The 22,106-nt window shown below is 41.6% G+C and overlaps 2 protein-coding genes across 12 annotated transcripts in view; one reads left to right on the top strand and one right to left on the bottom strand.

The window, feature by feature from the left end:
- LOC122945248 (glucose-1-phosphate thymidylyltransferase-like) overlaps nucleotides 1–3,442 on the top strand; it is a 341,472-nt gene extending 338,030 nt beyond the window's left edge. The window contains exon 10 of one of the 4 annotated variants that reach the window (XR_006391102.1): nucleotides 3,181–3,249. Coding sequence is in view for 3 of the 4 variants with exons in the window: in XM_044304264.1 (XP_044160199.1) it covers nucleotides 3,181–3,298 (118 nt within the window). In the remaining variant the exon portion in view is untranslated. Of the gene's footprint in view, nucleotides 1–3,180 lie in introns of all 4 variants that reach the window. The other 3 variants (XM_044304264.1, XM_044304266.1, XM_044304265.1) reach the window with 3 other exon arrangements.
- Nucleotides 3,442–22,106, bottom strand: part of LOC122945246 (asparagine synthetase domain-containing protein 1-like) — a 178,292-nt gene continuing 159,627 nt past the window's right edge. For 5 of the 8 annotated variants that reach the window (XM_044304251.1, XM_044304253.1, XM_044304254.1 and 2 more), the window contains 2 exons: nucleotides 18,800–18,981; nucleotides 3,442–3,703 (listed from right to left, as the gene is read on the bottom strand). In XM_044304251.1, the coding sequence (XP_044160186.1) occupies nucleotides 3,448–3,703; nucleotides 18,800–18,981 (438 nt within the window). In that variant the 3' untranslated portion in view covers nucleotides 3,442–3,447. Of the gene's footprint in view, nucleotides 3,704–18,799; nucleotides 18,982–22,106 lie in introns of those variants that run through there. The other 3 variants (XM_044304260.1, XM_044304262.1, XM_044304261.1) reach the window with 3 other exon arrangements.

Raw genomic sequence — 22,106 nt, forward strand, 5'->3', positions numbered from 1 at the left:
CATTTTTATGCAACGCAATGATGGCTGCACGCGTTTCTTTGCAGGTCACCATGGTTAACAATGGAAGAACAATGATTTCAAGCATCACCCTCCTTTTAACAGGTCAAGTCTGCCATTTTAACCCAATCAGCCTGACATAATGATCTCCAGCCTTGTGCTCGTCAACATTCTCACCTGAGTTAACAAGACGATTACTGAAATGATCTCAGCAGGTCCTTTAATGACAGCAATGAAATACAGTGGAAAGTTTTTTGGGGGATTAAGTTAATTTTCAAGACAAAGAAGGACTATGCAATTCATCTGATCACTCTTCATGACATTTTGGAGTATATGCAAATTGCTATTATAAAAACTTAAGCAGCAACTTTTCCAATTTCCAATATTTATGTAATTCTCAAAACTTTTGGCCACGACTGTATATCTTCAGGACTTTTTAGAATCCGGGACATGCCAAAGGCTTTTCTCTCTCTCTCCATTACCTTGTTCTTTTGCAGGACGCCACATTGCCATGCCTCCCATTGACCTATATCTGTTACAATTGGACTTCCTTTCAGCTTGTCATTTTTTTGCCATCTGAGCTCTTGTTGCACATTGTTATTTGCCCAGATACATACGCAATGTGTGCCGGTTTGCACACCACTCATTCACTTTGAAATACCTATATATGTAGTTTTATATACTGTGGTAATTGTATCTATTTTTCACTTTGAAACACATTCTATCATGGTACTCTCGTGTTTATATTGTATTGTGCAAAAAACTGCTTTCCCAGCATAATGATAGATTCAATGGGGGTGCGCATTATGTTCCACGCACACTGCACTGTATCCTTCATCTACACATGATGGTTCTCAGTTGAGATAATCAGGTCCTTTGATGGGATACATGTCTGCATGTTGGTGCCCTGTTCCTGTTCCTCCTCCTCTTTTGTGATGTGTGCGCGCACCACCCCCGGCGCCTTGCGCCTAAGTGTCCTCACGCTGCAATCGTCCGATCATGTGACTTAGTCACGTGATGTGGGCGTGTCAGCGGGACGCCGGCCACGGTTTGACTGAAGCTTTGCACGCCTACATACATTCACAGCTGAGGACGAGTGCGTATCAATTTTTCATTGGTTGAGAGAGGCTGTAAATACTCTATTCACAGTGATGGCGTTACCCCCAGACGAAGGCACACGAAACGCGCGTTGGGGTAGCGCCATACTGGGTAACTCAGCACACGGTTTTCCTTAGGTGAGTCTTTGCTCCTCTATTACCTGCACGGCATTTTACCATACCTGGTCTCCACTGTGGTTTATTGTTTATTCCTCATATTGCACTTGCCAAACAAACCTTGGTTCATTACCGTGCAGGTCTGTTTGTTGACTACTGACTCACCTATGTATTTTGGTTCTTACCTTACTATCTGATCATAGGTTGGGCATTGTACCCAGTATCTTTCCTTGACCCATACATTGATATTTTACAATTGACCTGTGTACCATCCCAGGGTGGCGCTCTTTCTCTGTTCCCATTCACTTTTTAAATGGCATAATATTTACTTGTCTTTCTATTTATGTACATATTTTAATTATGTTGAAATAAAGCATATTTTTACTTTTTGGTACTATGAGCTCGGGAGCTTGTTACAAATCACGGGTGTCCTTTGTGGTCATATTAGGTGGGCATTGTCCTTCACCCTCCTTTTGGGATGCCCTGGGTCTTTTTTGTTTTTTCAATGGCTTTTTAGCCGGTGAGAGGGTCAACTTGCTTGTCACACTGTTTTAACCCTTCACAATTTTTTTCAAACCAAGATTGCTACAAGATTTTATTAGGAATATTAGAAGAAACCAGGAAGTGCAACATACAGTTCACTTATACTGCATTACAACAGGCTTATGTAACATGAAGAAGGGCAGTGAAAACATTTTATATACAGTACTTAATGATATATAAGGTAGAAATGCTGCCATAAACTGTGACATTTCTATTTTATTTATTATGGGTGTTTTTCCCATAACACATCTGGAGTGCTGCAGCTAGAGATGAGCGAATTTCGTGTTTTCAAATTCGTTCACACACATTATTTGTTGGTAAAAAGTGAATTGTGTTATGGATTCCGTTACCACAGACCATAATGCAATTCTATGACGGAATGTATAAAAGGCATTCTGTTATGCATTCAGTCATAGAATTGCATTATGGTACGTACCTTTTACCTACAAACGAAGTGTGAATGAATTTCAAAATATGAAATTCGCTCAGCTCTAGCTGCAACCTTTGCATGCTTCATTGTTGTAAATCTATTCATTGACATGACATATATATATATAGCTTTATAGGCCACTATTACAAGCATAGTCCACAATGAAAAATAAGTATGGTACAGCTGAAGCAGTAATGATAGATGTGTCTTATGGATTAATGGACTATGGTTTAATTTTTACTAGGCTTATAGGCCTTACTCAGGCTGCTTTTACACTGCAATATTTTGGCCAGTATTTGAAATCAGGAATGGAACAAACAGAGAAAGTTTAAAGGGAACCTGTCACCGGGATTTTGTTTATAGAGCTGAGGAGATGGGTTGCTAGATGGCCGCTAGCACATCCGCAATACCCAGTCCCCATAGCTCTGTGTGCTTTTATTGTGTAAAAAAACGATTTGAGACATATGCAAATTAACCTGAGACAAGTCATGTCCCTGACTCATCTCACATACAGGACTCATCTCAGGTTAATATGCATATGTATCAAATAGTTTTTTTACACAATAAAAGCACACAGAGCTATGGGGACTGGGTATTGCGTGCGGATGTGCTAGCGGTGATCTAGCAACCCATTTCCTCAGCTCTATACCCAAAATCCCGGTGACAGGTTCCCTTTAAAGGAAAGATTTGCACCTCTTCTCTGTGTTAGACCCACTCCCACTTTTGGCTTACAAATACTTCAAGATACTGCTATGTGAAAGTGGCCTTAGGATAAGATTTCAAGATACCTAAAATATATATTTTATTGGCTTTGATAATATAAACCACAGTTTATTTGTATGCACATTTGAGTTATGTTGAGTTATGTTATGCTGCAGATTAAAAAACAAACATATGCAAGTAAAAAAAAAAAATGTTATACTAGGGAAAATTTTATTTACGGTATGTTATTTTGGAAACCTATATTTTGGTATTTGACGGTTTTTTTTATTACAGGAAACCTGTGTATTTTTATAGCATATCAGGCCGTTTTGATATTGGAAATCTGGAATCCTACCTTCTCTGTGACAAGTATTTTCAAGAGAAAATGAACAAATTAAACTATCTTCAGTAATACAGTATATAGGAAAACTAGCTAAAGTTAAACAGGCCAAACCATTGCCTTTTTCTTTATGAATTGTCCAGTTATCAAAGTAAATGTAATACACAGCAGCTAATGACAACATTTTAAAACTAACTCCAAGCAAACAACTCAAATAGTTGTCACAGAGTTACATCTGGCTGAAGTCTGCTGCATTTGTCTGATGCCTTTTCATTTCTGTTTTCCATTTTTGCAATTCGGGATCCAAACTGCATGGCTCTTTTGGGCAAAACTGAAGAGTTACCAAGTCCAAGTATTACAGCTGCTATTCGCAAAATTAACTTTTCGCCAAGCCCTCTGCCAAGCATCAAGTCGGTTTTTTCCCAAAGTGGAAGAGAGTTCAAAAAAGAAACCACATCCTCATCCAGAAATGGAAACCTGAAAAAGAATGCAACAACCATAAACTTCCGGCTGCATTAACATATCTTACATCTGCAAAAGATATGATTTTTATGGATGTTCAAAGATTTATACTTAAAAGGGTATAAGGGGTTATTTTAATAGTGATATAATCCAATGGACTCATTTTATGACTGTCTTCATAAAAATAAAATGCTAATCATATGGTGATGTCAAACTACTGTCAATAAATGACAGGTCAATCAAAAAACCATTTTTTATGTTTTCATCTTCTAAATGCAGATTTATTTATTTCCTGAACATGATTAATGGGAGCTGCCATCTTGCCTGAGCTGTTCTTAACAGCATTTACACAGCATTAAAAAAAAATAGCTTTACAGCAGCCCCTTGGTCCATAGACACAATGGTCAGGAAGGGACCTCATTAACTTCTATGGGAGAGTTTTCTAGGTATGCTCTGTGACCTGAGCAGAGGTCATTGTACAATGAAAGAATAGATAAGCTTTGACAATCACCTATTGTGAATGGTGGATTTGGTCGTATCTGTTGTTCTAATTACAGTATGCCTGTAATAATATGCAAGCAGAGAATTGCAGTAAAGGGCTTAGTGGCCAGGGCAAAAACTGCAGAATTTTATGGTTTTTGTTTAAATATAGATGTTGACATGGAAAATTAAAAATATCAAAAATTATTTCATAATATGTTAAACATAAAAACATGATTTAAACAATAAGTCATTTTCTGATGACACATTTCCTGTATCATCTGTTTATTTTGCAAAACTGTTGGCTAGTCAAATAGTCTTTTATTCAGTCTCTTATCTATTTTCCATATGGCTCTTCATATTCAGTAGACTGAAATATGTATGTGCCCTTTCACCCAATGCACAGGGCTCCAGACTTTTAAAGGGCTGGAAATTTTATATTAACATAAAAAAAAAAATGCTGCAAACAGCACTAGAATCTGATTATTAATATAGTATTTGGGCACTTGCATCATGGTCCCCCACTGTGCAGCACCAGCCACATTTGTTCAGTGTAAGCATTGTGATAATGTCCCAACATGGCCGCGGATGCAGAACCACATGACTATATCCATCAGTGGCCTCCATTGAGTGACACTGTGCATGTGCTGCTTATCTATGTAATGCCATACCCAATTATGGGTCCACACTATTATACCTGCGTGTACAATTGTAAGGCAAACAGGTTTTAACTCATGGATTTCATCCCTCTGAGGTTAAAAAAAATTATCACATCCTGTGTAAAGTTGATGGACACAATTTTATCAATTGTGGTTGTTATTGTATACAACATCATTTACACACTGTGGCCCAGATTTACATATCCTATAGATGGTGTAAACTTTTGACAGGCTGTGTACATAAAGCACCAGATTTATCACCAGGGCTCAGGTTGGATCATAATTGTGGTGCAGGGATAGGCACTTTTCATTTACTCTATACAAACTGTAAATTGGCTTACTTTGAGACAGATTTTCTGCCAGAATTGCACCAAAATTTTGTTGCAAAATGGCATGTCTTAGGCCCAGCCTTTTTCCAGAAAAGCCCTGCCCACCCCCCAAAGTGTAGAAGCATTGGACAGATTTTTGGCGCAGATACATTAGTAAATCTGAGCCAGCGTGTAAGACAGGAGCTGAGAACATACAATGGGATTATCTTCTACTAACAGGAAACCGTATTGACAAATGGTAAGTGGAATACACATTAACCTTTTCACTACCTGAGGTTTTTTAGGTTTTATTTTTCCTCCCTTTCTTCCTTGAGCCAAAACTTTTTTTTATACAAACCAGATTCCCAAAAAGTTGGGACACTATACAAATCGTGAATAAAAACTGAATGCAATGATGTGGAGGTGCCAACTTCTAATATTTTATTCAGAATAGAACATAAATCACAGAACAAAAGTTTAAACTGAGAAAATGTACCATTTTAAAGGGAAAAATATGTTGAATCAGAATTTCATGGTGTCAACAAATCCCCAGAAATTTGGGACAAGGCCATTTTTCACCACTGTGTGGCATCTCCCCTTCTTACAACACTCAACAGATGTCTGGGGACCGAGGAGACCAGTTTCTCAAGTTTAGAAATAGGAATGCTCTCCCATTCTTGTCTAATACAGGCCTCTAACTGTTCAATCGTCTTGGGCCTTCTTTGTTGCACCTTCCTCTTTCTGATGCGCCAAATGTTCTCTATAGGTGAAAGATCTGGACTGCAGACTGGCTATTTCAGTACCCGGATCCTTCTCCTACGCAGCCATGATGTTGTGATTGATGCAGAATGTGGTCTGGCATTATCTTGTTGAAAAATGCAGGGTCTTCCCTGAAAGAGATGACGTCTGGATGGGAGCATATGTTGTTCTAGAACCTGAATATATTTTTCTGCATTGATGGTGCCTTTCCAGACATGCAAGCTGCCCATGCCACACGCACTCATGCAACCCCATACCATCAGAGATGCAGGCTTCTGAACTGAGCGTTGATAACAACTTGGGTTGTCCTTGTCCTCTTTGGTCTGGATGACATGGCATCCCAGATTTCCAAAAATAACTTTGAATTGTGACTCGTCTGACCACAGAACAGTCTTCCATTTTGCCACACTCCATTTTAAATGATCCCTGGCCCAGTGAAAACGCCTGTGCTTGTGGATCTTGCTTAGAAATGGCTTCTTTGCACTGTAGAGTTTCAGCTGGCAACGGCGGATGGCACGGTGGATTGTGTTCACTGACAATGGTTTCTGGAAGTATTCCTGAGCCCATTCTTTACAGTAGCATTCCTGTTTGTGGTGCAGTGTCGATTAAGGGCCCGGAGATCAGGGCCATCCAGTATGGTTTTACGGCCTTGACCCTTACGCACAGAGATTGTTCCAGATTCTCTGAATCTTCGGATGATATTATGCACAGTTGATGATGATAGATGCAAAGTCTTTGCAATTTTTCGCTGGGTAACACCTTTCTGATATTGCTCCACTATCTTTCTGCACAACATTGTGGGAATTGGTGATGCTCTACCCATCTTGGCTTCTGAAAGACACTGCCACTCTGAGAAGCTCTTTTTATACCCAATCATGTTGCCAATTGACCTAATTAGTGTTAATTGGTCTTCCAGCTCTTTGTTATGCTCAAATTTAACTTTTTCCAGCCTCTTATTGCTACTTGTCCCAACTTTTTGGGGATTTGTTGACACCGTGAAAATTTGAATCGATACATTTACTCGGATTAAACGTTTGATCTGTCATCTACGTTCTATTACAAATAAAATATTGACATTTGACATCTCCACATCATTGCATTCAGTTTTTATTCACAATTTGTTTAGTGTCCCAACTTTTTGGGAATCCGGTTTGTATTTCCGTTCACATAGCCGTATGAGGGCTTACTTTTTGCGGGACAAGTTGTGCTTTTTAATGCCACCATTAATCATGGCACTACGGTAAGCGGTAAAAAAAATGTCAAATGGGGTGGGGGAAAAAACACAATTTTATTACTCTATACAAGTTGATGAATCTGAGGATTCCATGTTGTGGTTCACTTGTAGACCTAATAAAAAGTTTAAAAAAAAATAAATCAAAACCCCCCTTTCCCAAAATTTAAATTAAAGTACTTACTAAAAAGCCACATGTGAAAAAACCTGTACTATTCAAAATATATATTTTTTTTTAATATATGTTTGGTGAAAATGCCAGATTCGCTGTTTATTCACAAAAAAATTAATACAAATGTATCAAAAGTTTTTTTTTTTCCAGTATTAAAATGTTACACTATATGTATAAAAACTATACATATGTGGTATGGCTGTAATCGTACTAACCTGGAGAATAAAAAGCACAAGTCAGTTTTACCGCATACTGAACACAGTAAAAATATCTATCCTGTTTAATGACATAAATACAGATTTTTCTCTTTTCAGTTAAGCCCTGAAAAACTACCATATTTCTCAATTATTTTTACCAGTTCTTACAGTGATTCATAGAGGTGAATTAAAAATATCAACAAATCATCTGGAGATGTTTTTCATATACTGCACCATATCCAAATCCCTTGACTTTTGTATTATAACTACTTGCAAACTGCTAAAACCTAAATTGAACAACCCTGTCTTGTCCCTCTTGACAGCAAGAAAGGGAAGGACCTACCACTATTCAGTCATACATAAGCTTGAGGTACAAATTTTTATTCCTCGAACAAATTTAGGTCCAAACCCCAATTGTCTTATGACCTCCCAAAGAAAAGGCCACTCAACTTTATCACAAGCTTTAGTGGCATTATGGAAAGTATAGCCCTCATGCGGTCATCCTTCATCCCGATGTTTGCATACAACCTTCCAAATTTGTAGTGGTTGTCTTAGCTGACATAAACCCACATTGATTGTCATGTATAACTAATCTAACTTTTCATCCTCCCTGCTAAAACCTTTGTTAATATCTTAAGGTTTGCATTCAGCAAGGAGATAGGCCTGTAAGAATTTCACAAAGTGTTGAATAAGCCACGGCACTCCAGAGGGATTCCAATCAATTTCTTTATTACACCTTGTGTAGCTACACAAGGTGTAATAAAGAAATTGATTGGAATCCCTCTGGAGTGCCGTGGCTTATTCAACACTTTCTACTACGGAAATCCCAGGACCAGGATTTAATGCTACAGGCACCACCACGTATTGGATCAGCTATATTAACAGTGAGTAGTGCTGGCCTATTTTTCTATTTCCTGTAAGAATTTCAGGAAAAATTTGATTTGCAACGAATGCGAATTTCCTCGCGCTTCGTAGTAACGAATCACAATTTTTCCTAAAATGGCAGCTACACGTTTGAGGACATGGGGCAAGGAACTCTGGGAAGGCGGGATGACCCATAATGCATGCAGGATTCACAGAAGCACCACTTTTCTAAAACATAACCTTTAATAATATAATTACCCAAAAGATATGATGAGGCAGGCCTTCAGTGTCCTCCGATATCAGGGGGCGTTCTCAGTGGGAGTGTGGATGTCACCCATATGAGCAGCGGTGGCTAGGATGTCAGGCAGATATAGCAGTCTGACATCCTAGCCACCGCTGCTCATCTGGGTGATATCCACGATCCCACTGAGAACGCCCCCCGATATCGGAGGACACTGAAGGCCTGCCTCATATCTTTTGGGCACGCAAGTACAGCTGACCATACCAGCACTCATGAGATATGGATCCATACTATGTGCTTTATATATTGACAACACAAGCGAAGATTGGCTAATGATTCATTAGTTGTATGGACATATAGGCTCACTGGAGCAGCTATAACAAGATATCAGTGTGTATTCCTGCTGTTCCATTTATATATATGGGTGCTATCCAACTTGCTTAAGCCCAATACAATGCTGTGATATATGTGTATATATATATATATTATAAACGGGTGAATAAGTGAGGCACCCCGTGTTAACCCAGGCTCTGGATAGAAACTTGCACACTTTCTGGCTCTAGCTAAAGCACTAGTCAATGGGTCCAGTCATAGTCAGCCTTCATAATAGTGACTATGCCTCTACCTGATAAATATTAGCTTTTGCTTTACAGCTGTGACCTACTGAGTATAAAATATCAGCCATATAGTAGTGTTATCAAGTAGTCATCACTTATATTAGTGATCATTTTGCTACTAGAAAAGAAGAAATTTGTATATATTGTATTTTGATGTGCTCAGGTGATTACCTTTGGTGATAGATACTTCTTAGTCTGATATGTCCCCTGATGAGCCTGACACCAACCAGGCGAAACGTGTAGGGACGATATAGGACACTTCTATGGACACTATTCTAATGTTTCTATATTGTATTTTTATTTTTCACTAACTGTATAGGGTGGTTTCTGTCACCGCACTTGGGAATTTGTATGTGTTAGTTATTTTTGGTACTTATATTAGTCCAGGTCTAAATATAGGGCTATATATTCCACATTGTTGGAATCCTTCCTGTGTTAGGGTCATCCCAGGGCTATTATGGGCGATCCCGTGTCTCGTGCCTCCTATCGGGTGGCTATTCCGTTTGCAGGCAGGGTGGCAGCAATAGGGATATCGCCCCCATCCAAGGCCTAATAGATATCTGCCTACCTTCGTGCAAGCATTAGGCATTGGAATAGCAACTTGACATCAGGTTTTGTTTTTCTTTTCTATGATTATAAGGGTGTATTGGCTTTTAACATTATATTATTAAAGGTTATGTTTTAGAAAAGTGGTGCTTCTGCGAATCCTATTCAAATGACCACATTCTACTATAAATCCCCTGAACAGGGTTATGTTCAATCTGTGAGTCCATAATGCATGCAGCCAGCCCGGTGATGTTACAGCCCTATAAATACGCCAGCCATCTTGGATTCAGACATTTTCCAGCGTTCTGAGTGAAGTGACAGACGCGAGAAGGCGCTAGGGACAGCAATAGAAAAAACCTTATTGTGGAAAAATAAAAAAACGGAAAAAAATATTTAGAAGTGCAGGGAAATATTATTTGGGGACCAATAGCCATTATACAGCTCTGCCATTCCAGCAATTTATCCATGTTATTGGGGTGCAAATGCTATGTTGAAAAGCCTTTATTGGCCTATTTCAGTACAAAAAGAAAAAGATAACTGCAGAAGTGAACTGAGAATATATGTGTTGAAAGCGTTTAGTGGCCTATTTCAGTACAAAAAGATAAATATACGCATTTCACTGTTGCAGTTATTTGTTGTGAAAGTGTTTAGTGGCCTATTTCAGTACAAAAAGAAAAATATATTTATCGCTTTTAGGGGTGTTTTAATTTGCTTTTAATTTATTTAGTTCAGCTAAAAGTATGTCAGACAGAGAAGTGCCAGGCCATGCACAGAGGAGTGGCAGAGGCCTAAATGTTTCTGGCGCAGGCAGCGGTCGCAGCAGAGTAAGGGGGCATGGCAGTAGGAGTCACAGCGAGGTCTGAGCTCCCGGTGTCATCTAGCGGTCATGTCTTGACCAGCAACCCAGCGGTTCTTGATTGGTTAACTCAGTCATCCACTTCATCCCAAGTGACATCAGACACCCCCAGCCAACAGTCAGTGGGTCCGTCAGACACTACCCTTAGTTGGCATGGCCCGAGAGCAGGCCCTGTGCCCTCACCTGTCCTCAACCTGCCTCCATCCTTTGCTGTTCCCTCAGCCACAGCAGTATTGTATGCTGTTGGCTCAGCTCCACTATACAGCGAGGACGAGCTCCAGACACAGAGACCGTTGAGGAGGACATCAGTGACGTGCAGATACTACTTGATCATGATGAAGCCGATCACACTTGGGAGCCGGGTGGAGAAGGGGCTTCATCATCAGGAGAAAAGGGTGGCAGCTTGCTCGTGAGGCATGCCTGGGAGCCAGCAGGGTGGCAGCAGTGGGAGGTCGGGGGCCAAACGTGCCCGGGGTAGACCACCTGTTTCGCAGCAGCATACCCGCTCGGGAAGTAGGAGGAGGTTAACATGCCAATATGTAAAATCTGTGGGCAGAATGTTGGCACCCTGGCCATGGTCAACATATGCAGCGTCACCATAAAGTGGACTGGGAGAACCATGGCTCCGACTTGGTGGTCCAGCGTGCCGCAGCAACTGCTGGATCACCCAGTGGCATGCACCAGGTATCAGACAGTCAAGGCTCCACCACCTCAGCCGAATTCTGTCATTCCCATCTTCTGCTGGTCCAGATGCTCCTGCCACTCCTCAGTCATACCGTCAGCAATCGATTACAAAAGCGATTGCCAAGAGACAGCAGTATGCATGCACTCATCCAACGGCGCAGACGCTGAATGTGCTCCTGGCCAAGTTGCTGGTGCTGCAGTCCCTCCCTTTCCAAGTGGTAGACTCTACACCTTTCAGATAACTGATGGCTTGTGCCGAGCAGAGGTGGAGAGTTCCAAGCCGTCATTTCTTTGCGAAAAAGGCAGTACCAGCTATACACAAATATGTAGAACAGAAGGTGGGCCAGTCCTTGAGCGTGTCAGTGTGTGCCAAAGTGCACGGCAATACATGTCCTTTTGTGGGTGAATGTGGTTCCTGCACAGCCACACAAGCAACTTGGCCAGGTGACGCCGCTTCCGCCTCAGTGTTGTCACACCGTAGGTCCTGTGACAATGTACGCTTCTGCCTCCTCATCCTCCACCATGTCTTCAGCCTCTACTGCAGGGACAAGTCACAGTGCCCCTCCAGCATACCACATGTGCAGGGTACAGCGGTGTCTCACTGTTTTTGACGTTGTTTCCCTTGGCAAACGGAGTCACACAGGGGAGGAACTGCTTTGTGTCTTTCAGCAAGAAATTGAATCCTGGCTTTCTCCCTGACAACTCTAAATCAGAACCATGGTGACCGACAACGGGAAAACCATTGTTTCGGCGCTGCGTCAAGGAGGGCTGAGCCATGCGCCCTGCATGGCACACATGTTCAATCTGGTTGTCAAGCGGTTCCTGAAGTCTTCCACCCATCTGCAAGACATCCTAAAAATGGCCAGGAAACTTTGCATGCACTTCAGCCACTCGCACACCCTCCTTCAGCTGCAGCGGCAGAACAGCATCCCCCAACATGAGAAAGGCCATCAAAGATTTCTTGATCCATGCAAATAGGAGTACACCCCTGTGTAACTTCGATGTCTGCCAGTGGCAGCTCATGCATGACACCTGCCATTTGCTCAGGCCCTTTGAGGACACCACGTTATTTGTCAGCTGCCAGGACTATGGGATGAACAAAGTAATTCCACTGCTTCGTGTCCTGGAACAGATGGTGGTAACAATGGCTGGTCGGGGACAGGAGATGTGGCGCCAAGATCTGTAGAGCCCTGTGAGGGCTGAACTGGGGGAGGAGGACATTGGAGCACAGGGTCTGTGAAGGTTCTCATTTATCCAGGTCATAGTATATCTGTAAAGACTAAATCAAGGCAACTGGACATACTGTAGATTTCTTGAAAACGTTTGACTCATTCTTCCAACGAGCTTTCTCAATTCTGGATGGAGAAGCCAAGCTTGAATAGAGGCAGGGGGGGGGGGTTAGACATCTATTGTCTGCCACATACAATGCTGTCTTGACACCTTTTTCTGGGAAGTCTTTATCACCTACTGACTCCAATTAAGGTAATGGGATCAACACCTTTGACAATTACCAGATGTGGATTCAGTTACATATTTATTCCCAGAATTTTTGTACAATCACTCAGAATTGAGAAAGCTCGTTGGAAGAACGAGTGAAACGTTTTCAAGAAATCTACAGTACGTCCAGTTGACTTGATTTATTCTTTACAGATATTGGAGCACAGGCAATGTGTAGCCGAATAGGTGTTTTTTCTACTCAGGTGACAGGAGAGGAGGACCTGGAGCAGCCAGAGGATCTACAGGGCAATGAGGAAGACGAGACAGAGGACCCAGACACACCGTGGCAATATGCAGTGGAGATGGAGGCAGGGAGTCCCTCCGAGTCACTTGCACAAATGGCCTGATGCATGCTCACTTGCTTGCGTAGTGACAGCCGAATTGTCACCATTCGGCACAGGGAGGACTTCTGGCTCTCCACCTTGTTGGACCCTTGCTATCGGTCAAAAATGGGGGCCTTTTTTTTTTTTTACACCAACTGAGAGGGAGGATAAACTGAACTACTCCAGAGATATCCTATGTAGTCAGTTGGCCGCTGCCTATCTGCGCCATCGTCCATCCTCTCACAGGTCTGACCAGGGGGGCCCTCTGTGCTCACGTTCCACTGCCATGGCTGCTGGGGAGGGGAGGGGTGGGGTGACAGGAGCAGTACCAGCTCCATCAGCAGCAGCCTGAGTCTACAGTCGCTGATGAGTAGCTTTCTTCACCCGCATAGTGAAGAAACTACTCACCTGCAGCAGCAGTTAGACCTAGAGCAGGACCTGAACCAGCAGGTGGTGGCATACTTGGACACTACCCTTCCAACCCACAATGAAGATCCATTATGCCATTCGTGGTCTCCTCATGCTGCTTCCACCTCACCACTGTCATAGGTCCACTCTGTGGACTTCTCATGCTGTTTCCACCCTCCCCACTTCATAACTGGTCTGCTATTTTGGCTTTCAGCCTGGCTGACATCATTTATTTGACCTTTCTTCTTATCTGTCAGAAGGAAGGAAAAATGAGACGAACAACGGATCCTGTCTGTGTTTCAGCTGTAAGGCCTGTATGGTCCTATCAGAATTGGCTTATGATTTGGTAGCCAAAAGCAGGAGTGGGTACAAAACACAGAAGACATGCAAATATTCCATTCACGTGTCATCTCTGTTTTAGATTCACTCCTGTTTTATTTTGGCATTAGCAATACTGATTGATTATTGAGCAAATGCTGACCGAGTAAAAGGTATGCTCCACAGACAGAGGCAATTTAATCAGTGACGTCAACACAAACTTACTACTGACACCCTCTCCACTCTGTTAGGGGGTCTCTACTTGTATAAGCGTTGAATAGAACAGGTTCTCTGTAGACATCTATGTGGAATCAGCTGACGAGGGTGTAAAAGGAGTGTTTTTTTTCTTGACGCTAACATCGACCTGTAAGTCTGAGTTGGTTTGGTCAGTTTTGGCCCCGTGACTGCCCAAATAAGTGAAGGATGCAGTGATTCTAAGAGCGACCCCGTCATCTGCATGTCATAGTGACTCACAGTATTATTTCACTACCACAGCAGACTCCCTTATGCGTGTTACTGCAAGGCACAATGTTCTACACCCTTATAAAGGCTCTCTGCAGCCCGGAAATAGACTTTTTTTTTTATGCGATTCACCCCGAATAAATTCGGATCGAATCGCATCTTTTCGAAAAATTTGTCGAAACCGCTGAAACCAATTTTTGGGAAATTCGCTCATCTCTAGTCTCATCCTTAGGGCTCATGCACACAACCATGTGCCGGCCGGTCCCGTGCTGCCGACCGCAAATTGAGGTCTGCAATGCATGGGCACCAACCGTAGGGCCGCCCATGTGGACACGGACCCATTCACTTGAATGGAGTAAGCGATCCACATCTGATGGTCCACACTGCAAAAACAGTAGTGCTTCCATGGGTTTCAGAGGCACTGCCGATGTGTTTGCGCAGTGCAAAAACAGCCGAGCCTGTATTTTGCAGACCCATTGTTTTCTGTCCACAATACAGACCCAGCCGGCACACTGTTGTGTGCATGAGCCCTTAGCCTGCTTGGGAATTAAAGAAAGTGTGTCACCTAAAATTGCATTCTGCCAGTTAAAACTAGATAGCAACACATATCTTTTTTTTCTAATCTATTTTTATTTTCTGATTGCAGGGTTTTTAATTCTCTTTCCTGAACAGCCACCTTGCATGAGCTGTTCTTAACTCAAATAGAAGCATTATGAAAACTTCTTTATGGCAGCCACATGGGCCATAGACATAATGGTATGGAGCTGGATCTATTGACATTTACGGGAGAGTTTTCAAGTCATACTGTGACCTGAGCAGAGGTTATTGTACAATGAAAGAGTAGGTAAGCTTTGACAATCACCTATTGTAAATAGTGGATTCTGTCTTATCGATACACAGAGGTGATATAATTACAGGCAGGATTAAAATGACAGATGTTTTTTGTTTTAAGGGTTTCTGTCACCTGAAAAATGGGTATTGGCTGACATTAGCGATGTGCTAATGTCAACTTAACAGAACTATATTAGTGTCACCTCACTGCCTGAAGCCTTTATTGAGAAAAACAAACTTTTATAATATGCTAATTAACCTCTAGGAGCAAGGGGGCATGGCACCTGCTCCTAGAGGCTCAGTTTGCCCATTGACAGGGCCAGGGTAGCGCTGCTCTCCTGCCGCGTTTACTACGTAAATCTCACGCCTGCGCAGTCCCGTTCAGTATTCGGCACAGGCGCAGTGAGGAAAGGATGCTCGGCGGCTGCTGGCTTCCTCACTCCTTTGCTGAATACGTCACAGTGCTCCCGGAAGAGAAGACAACCGGCATCGCAGAGAAGGAGGAGATTGCAGTGACGTTGCTGGATCCTTTTATGGTTTAAGTATTTTCCTAATTGCCCAGCGCTTTATTCCCACTTATACCACCAATGATTGAGGTGGAAAAGAATAAACAATATTTTTGACTGATATTTAATTTATTTATAAACCCTATATAACCAACGAATCAAATTCATTTAGCCACCAGATTAAATAAATATATATTTATATATATATATATATATATATATATATATATACACACACACACACACATATATACACACACTGCTCAAAAACATAAAGGGATAACTTAAAGAACACAATGTAACTCCAAGTCAATCACACTTCTGTGAAATCGAACTGTCCACTTAGGAATCAACACTGAGTGACAATCAATTTCACATGCTGTTGTGCAAATGAGATAGACAACAGGTGGAAATTATAGGCAATTAGCAAGACCCCCCCAATAAAGGAGTAGTTCTGCAGGTGGTGACCACAGACCACTTCGCAGTTCCTATGCTTCCTGGCTGATGTTTTGGTCACTTTTGAATGCTGGCGGTCTCTAGTGGTAGCATGAGACGGAGTCTAGAACCTACACAAGTGGCTCAGGTAGCGCAGCTTATCCAGGATGGTACATCAATGCGAGCTGTAGCAAGAAGGTTTGCTGTGTCTGTCCGCGTAGTGTCCAGAGCATGAAGGCGCCACCAGGAGACAGGCCAGTACATCAGGAGACGTGGAGGAGGCCGTAGGAGGGCAACAACCCAGCATCAGGACCGCTACCTCCGCCTTTGTGCAAGGAGGAACAGGAGGAGCACTGCCAGAGCCCTGCAAAATGACCTCCAGCAGGCCACAAGTGTGCATGTGTCTGCTCAAACGGTCAGAAACAGACTCCATGAGTGTGATATGAGGGCCCGACGTCCACAGGTGGGGGTTGTGCTTACAGCCCAACACCGCGCAGGACGTTTGGCATTTGCCAGAGAACACCAAGATCGGCAAATTCGCCACTGGCGCCCTGTGCTCTTCACAGATGAAAGCAGGTTCACACTGACCACATGACAGACGTGAAACAGAGTCTGGTGACGCCGTGGAGAACATTCTACTGCCTGCAACATCCTCCAGCATGACCGGTTTGGCATTGGGTCATTAATGATGTGGGGTGGCATTTCTTTGGAGGGCCGCACAGCCCTCCATGTGCTCGCCAGAGGTAGCCTGACTGCCATTACATAGAAACATAGAATGTGTCGGCAGATAAGAACCATTTGGCCCATCTAGTCTGCCCAATATATCTGAATCCTATGAATAGTCCCTGGCCCTATCTTATATGAAGGATAGCCTTATGCCTATCCCATGCATGCTTAAACTCAGTCACTGTATTTGCAGCTACCACTTCTGCAGGAAGGCTATTCCATGCATCCACTACTCTCTCAGTAAAGTAATACTTCCTTATATTACTTTTAAACCTTTGCCCCTCTAATTTAAAACTGTGTCCTCTTGTGGTAGGTACTGAGATGAGATCCTCAGACCCCTTGTGAGACCATATGCTGGTGCGTTTGGCCCTGGGTTCCTCGTAATGCAAGACAATGCTAGACCTCATGTGGCTGGAGTGTGTCAGCAGTTCCTGCAAGACGACGGCATTGATGCTATGGACTGGCCCGCCCGTTCCCCAGACCTGAATCCAATTGAGCACATCTGGGACATCATGTCTCGCTCTATCCACCAACGTCACGTTGCACCACAGACTGTCCAGGAGTTGGCAGATGCTTTAGTCCAGGTCTGGGAGGAGATCCCTCAGGAGACCGTCCGCCACCTCATCAGGAGCATGCACAGGCGTTGTAGGGAGGTCATACAGGCACACACTACTGAGCCTCATTTTGACTTATTTTAAGGACATTACATCAAAGTTGGATCAGCCTGTAGTGTGTTTTTCCACTGTAATTTTGAGTGTGACTCCAAATCCAGACCTTCATGGGTTTAAAAATGTAATTTCCATTTTTTTATATTTTTGTGTGATTTTGTTGTCAGCACATTCAAATATGTAAAGAACAAAATATTTCAGAAGGATATTTAATTAATTCAGATCTAGGATTTTTGTATTACCTTTATTTTTTTGAGCAGTGTATATATCTGGTATATTCGTTAGTGATATAGGGTTTGTAAATGACCGTGTACTTTTATCCTGTGTCTGGAAAACATCTTTGAAGCTTTATTTTCTCTCTTTAGGGTTTATAAATATATTACCGTAATTATTAGTATTTGTTTTTGCTAAAATATTGTTTATTCTTTTCCCCCTTGATCATTAGTGGTATAAGTGGGAATAAAGCGCTGGGCAAGTAGGAAAATACTTACCACATAGAAGGATCCAGCGACATCACTGCAATCTCCTCCTTCTCTGCGATGCCGGCTGTCTTCTCTTCCGGGAGCACTGTGACATATTCAGCGCAGGCGCAGTAAGGAAGCCAGCTGCTGCTGAGCGTCCATCCCTCACTGCGCCTGTGATGAACAGGATGGCTCAGGTGCAAGATTTTCACAGTAGACATGGCCGGCGGGAGGAGAGCAGAGCTACCCTGGCCCTGTCAATCAAGAGAACAAGGGAGTGAAAAGAGGTGGGCAAACGGAGCCTCTAGGAGCAGGTGCAATGCCCCCCTGCTCTTAGAGGATAATTAGCATATTATAAAAGTTTGTTTTTCTTAAAGGCTTCAGGCAGTGAGATGGCAATAATATAGTTATGTTCAGCTGACATTAGCACATCACTAATGTCAGCCAGTTTAATACGCATTTTATAGGTAACAGAAACCCTTTAAATATAGATATTGACATGGAAAATTAAAAAAAACATCATGGAGCCTGGAGTGCAGCAGTGTAGTTGTGTTTTTCTGAAAAGTGTTGCCTTTGGGTTTAGAGTCCTATTCCCTATAACAGCATCAATAGATACTTATGTCTACACCCATGGATATTATGCAGGGCTTTCATACTGCTGTCACTAAGACTAATGTATTCAGTTCAACGCCTCAGCTGCACAGTATATCTTACTGCAATACTTAAAAAATAAAAATAAAAAATCATCTATAGTAAGTTTTTTTGATTATAGTGAGGAGGGAGTGAAAAAGGGGGTATCCATTAAATTATTTAAAGAACAATTCCTGACTAATAAGAATTATGCATTGATACAAACCAATACCTTGCTTCCTTGCTATGATCACTAATAACTCTGTCATCCCGTCCAAGATTTCTGCAAGAGATACGTCCTAACTCCATGCTTAATTCTTCAAGGAGGCCTCTGTAACCTTCTCTGTTGAATCTTACTCTGTGACGAGAATAACCAGCAAGTTGCTCATCTGCACCAATACCTGTGAGAACAACCTATTGATTGGGGGAGCAAATATATTGTTAAGTTATTTGTCCTTGATAAATAAGTGATTAGGCACCATAACAGACTTTAACATTTTTCTTGTTTGTTACTTGAAATAATCAACTCAACCTACAAAGATTAACCTGTAGGATACCAGCGGCATACATGTACAGCGCTGATATCCGGGTCTCAAATTGCAGCGCCGTACAGCTATGGCACTCTGATCGGGCGGGCGCAGGAGCAGCTCCCGCCCAATCAGCTGCAGGGATCCGGCAGTCACTGATAGCTGGACCACTGCTGTATGCACCAGCATCGGTGAAAACACAGATGCCGGCATATTAACCCTTGCACTGCTGCAGTCAGCACTGACCACGGCACGTGGGGATCCTGCCGGGTGCGGATGGCCATCGGGTCCCTGCACTGCTGTGATGGGGACCCGATGGCAGGGAAGGTAGCCCGATGCCTTCCTTAGCCCCAGCCCCCTGGATTTCACAGGCAGGAAGCTGCAAGTGTATTACACTGTGTAATACACTTACAGCCAATGCATTACAATACAGTAAAGTATTGTAATGCATTGTAAAGGGGATCAGACCCTCAGACATATTAGGTATGGCTGCATCCGTATCGACCGGCTCTATTAAAATATCACATGACCCAACCCCTTAGGTGAATACCGTCAAAAAACCAAAACCAAAAACTGTCACCTTACATCACTAAAAGTGCAACACCAAGCGATCAAAAATGCGTATGCCCCCCAAAATAGTATCAATCTAACCGCCACCTCATCCCGCAAAAAATGAGCCCCTACCTAAGACAATCACCCCAAAAATAAATAAACTATGGCTCAGACTATGTAGACACTGAAACATGATTGATTTTTTTTTCTTTCAAAAATGTTTTTCTTGTGCGCTGTAAAAAAAAAATAGACATATTAGTGTAATAGCAAGTGATTAAAAAGTCATATGCACCCCAAAATACTGCCAAACAGTGATCTCATCCCGCAAAAAATAAACCCCTAAGACAATTGCCCCCCAAAAATAAATAAATAGGGCTCAAACAAAATGGCAACACAAAAACTAGATTTTATTCTGTTCAAAAATGATTTAAAACTTGATGTGTATAACTTAACAAAAATAAAAACAATAGACATATTAGGTATTGCCGCGTCCAAAACAACCTGCTCTCTGAAAATATCACATTATATGCCCCCCTTAGGTGAGTGCTGTAAAAAACAAAACAAAAAAAAAAACAGCCATTTATTTCACCTTGCCTCACAAAAAATGTATTACCAAACGATCAAAAAGTCTTATGTACCAAACAGCTACCTCATCCTGAAAAAATGAGCCCCCACATAAGACCAATGGCACCCGTTAAAAATATCCATCAAAATCTGCGCTGCAAAAGCCATATGGCACTCTTTCCTTTCTGAGTCCTGCCATGTGCACCCACAGCAGTTCACCACCACATATGGGGTGTTGCTGCATTCAGGAGAAAATGGGTAACAAATTATGGGGTGCTTTTTCTCCTGTTACCCTTTGTGAAAATGAAAAATTTGGGGCTAAATCAAAATTTTATTGGAAGAAACAAAACTCTTCATTTTTAGAGCCAAGTGTTTCCAAATTCCGTAAAACACTTGCTCAGTACCCCCCTTAACCACTTCACATCTGGGCCATTTGCCCCATCCTGACCAGGCCTAATTTAGCAAATCTGACATATCTCACTTTATGTGGTAATAACTTTGGAACGCTTTTTACTTATCCAAGTTATTCAGAGATTGTTTTCTCGTGACACATTGTACTTCATGCTAGTCATAAATTTGAGTCAATATATTTCACCTTTATCAAAAAATCTCAAATTTACAATACATTTTGGAAAATTCACTATTTTCAAAATTTCTATTTCTCTGCTTTTAAAACAGAAAGTGATACCTCATAAAATATTTATTACTTAACATTCTCCATATGTCTACTTTATGTTGGCATCATTTTGGAAATGTCATTTTATTTTTTTAGGACGTTAGAAGACTTTTTAAAGACCAGTTCAGGTCTGAAGTCACTTTGTGGGGCCTACATAGTGGATACCCCCATAAATGACCCCATTGTAGAAACTACACCCATCAAGTTACTTAAAACCGATTTTACAAACTTTGTTTTAAAGGAAAATGGAGATCAAATTTTTCAATTTCACTTTTTTGACAGATTTTCCATTTTAATCCAATTTTTTCTTTAACACATTGATGGTTAACAGCCAAACAAAACTCAATATTTATCATTGAGATTCAGCGGTTTACAGAAACACCCCACATGTGGTCATAAACTGCTGTATGGGCACACGGCAGGGCGAAGAAGAAAAGGAGCGCCACATGGTTTTTAGATGCCATTTGAAGCCCCCTTAATGCACCCTTACAGTAGAAACTCCCAAGAAGTGACCCCATTTTGGAAACTAGGGGATAAGGGGCCAGTTTTATTGGTACTATTTTTGGGTACATATGATTTTTTTTGATCATTCATTATAACACTTTATGGGGCAAGGTGACCAAAAAATTGGTTGTTTTAGCACAGTTTTTATTTATTTATTTTTACAGCGTTCACCTGAGGGGTTTGGTCAAGTGACAATTTTATAGAGCAGATAGTTATGGACGTGGCGATACCTAAAATATGTATACTTTTTCTTATTTATTTAAGTTTTACACAATAATAGCATTTTTGAAACAAAAAAATATATGTTTTAATGTGTCCATGTTCTGAGAGCTATAGTTTTTTTTATTTTTTGAGAGATGTAGAGACTCATTTTTTGCAGGATGAGGTGACTGTTTTATTGGTACCATTTTGTGGGACATATGCCTTTTTGATCACTTGGTGTTGCAATTTTTGTGATGTCAGGTGACAAAAATAGTTTTTTTTGTCACAGTTTTTTTTTTTTTATGATGTTCACCCGAGGGGTTAGGTCATGTGATATTTTTATAGAGCTGGTTGTTACGGATGCGGCGATACCTAATATGTATACTTTATTTATTTCACTTAAACACAATAATAGCATTTTTGAAACCAAAAAAATGATCTTTTAGTGTCTCCATGTTCTGAGAGCTATATATTTTTTTTGTTTAGAGATTATCTTATGAAGGGGCTCATTTTTT

The sequence above is a fragment of the Bufo gargarizans genome, chromosome 8, assembly GCF_014858855.1.
Source record: "Bufo gargarizans isolate SCDJY-AF-19 chromosome 8, ASM1485885v1, whole genome shotgun sequence".
NCBI classification, from domain to species: domain Eukaryota; kingdom Metazoa; phylum Chordata; class Amphibia; order Anura; family Bufonidae; genus Bufo; species Bufo gargarizans.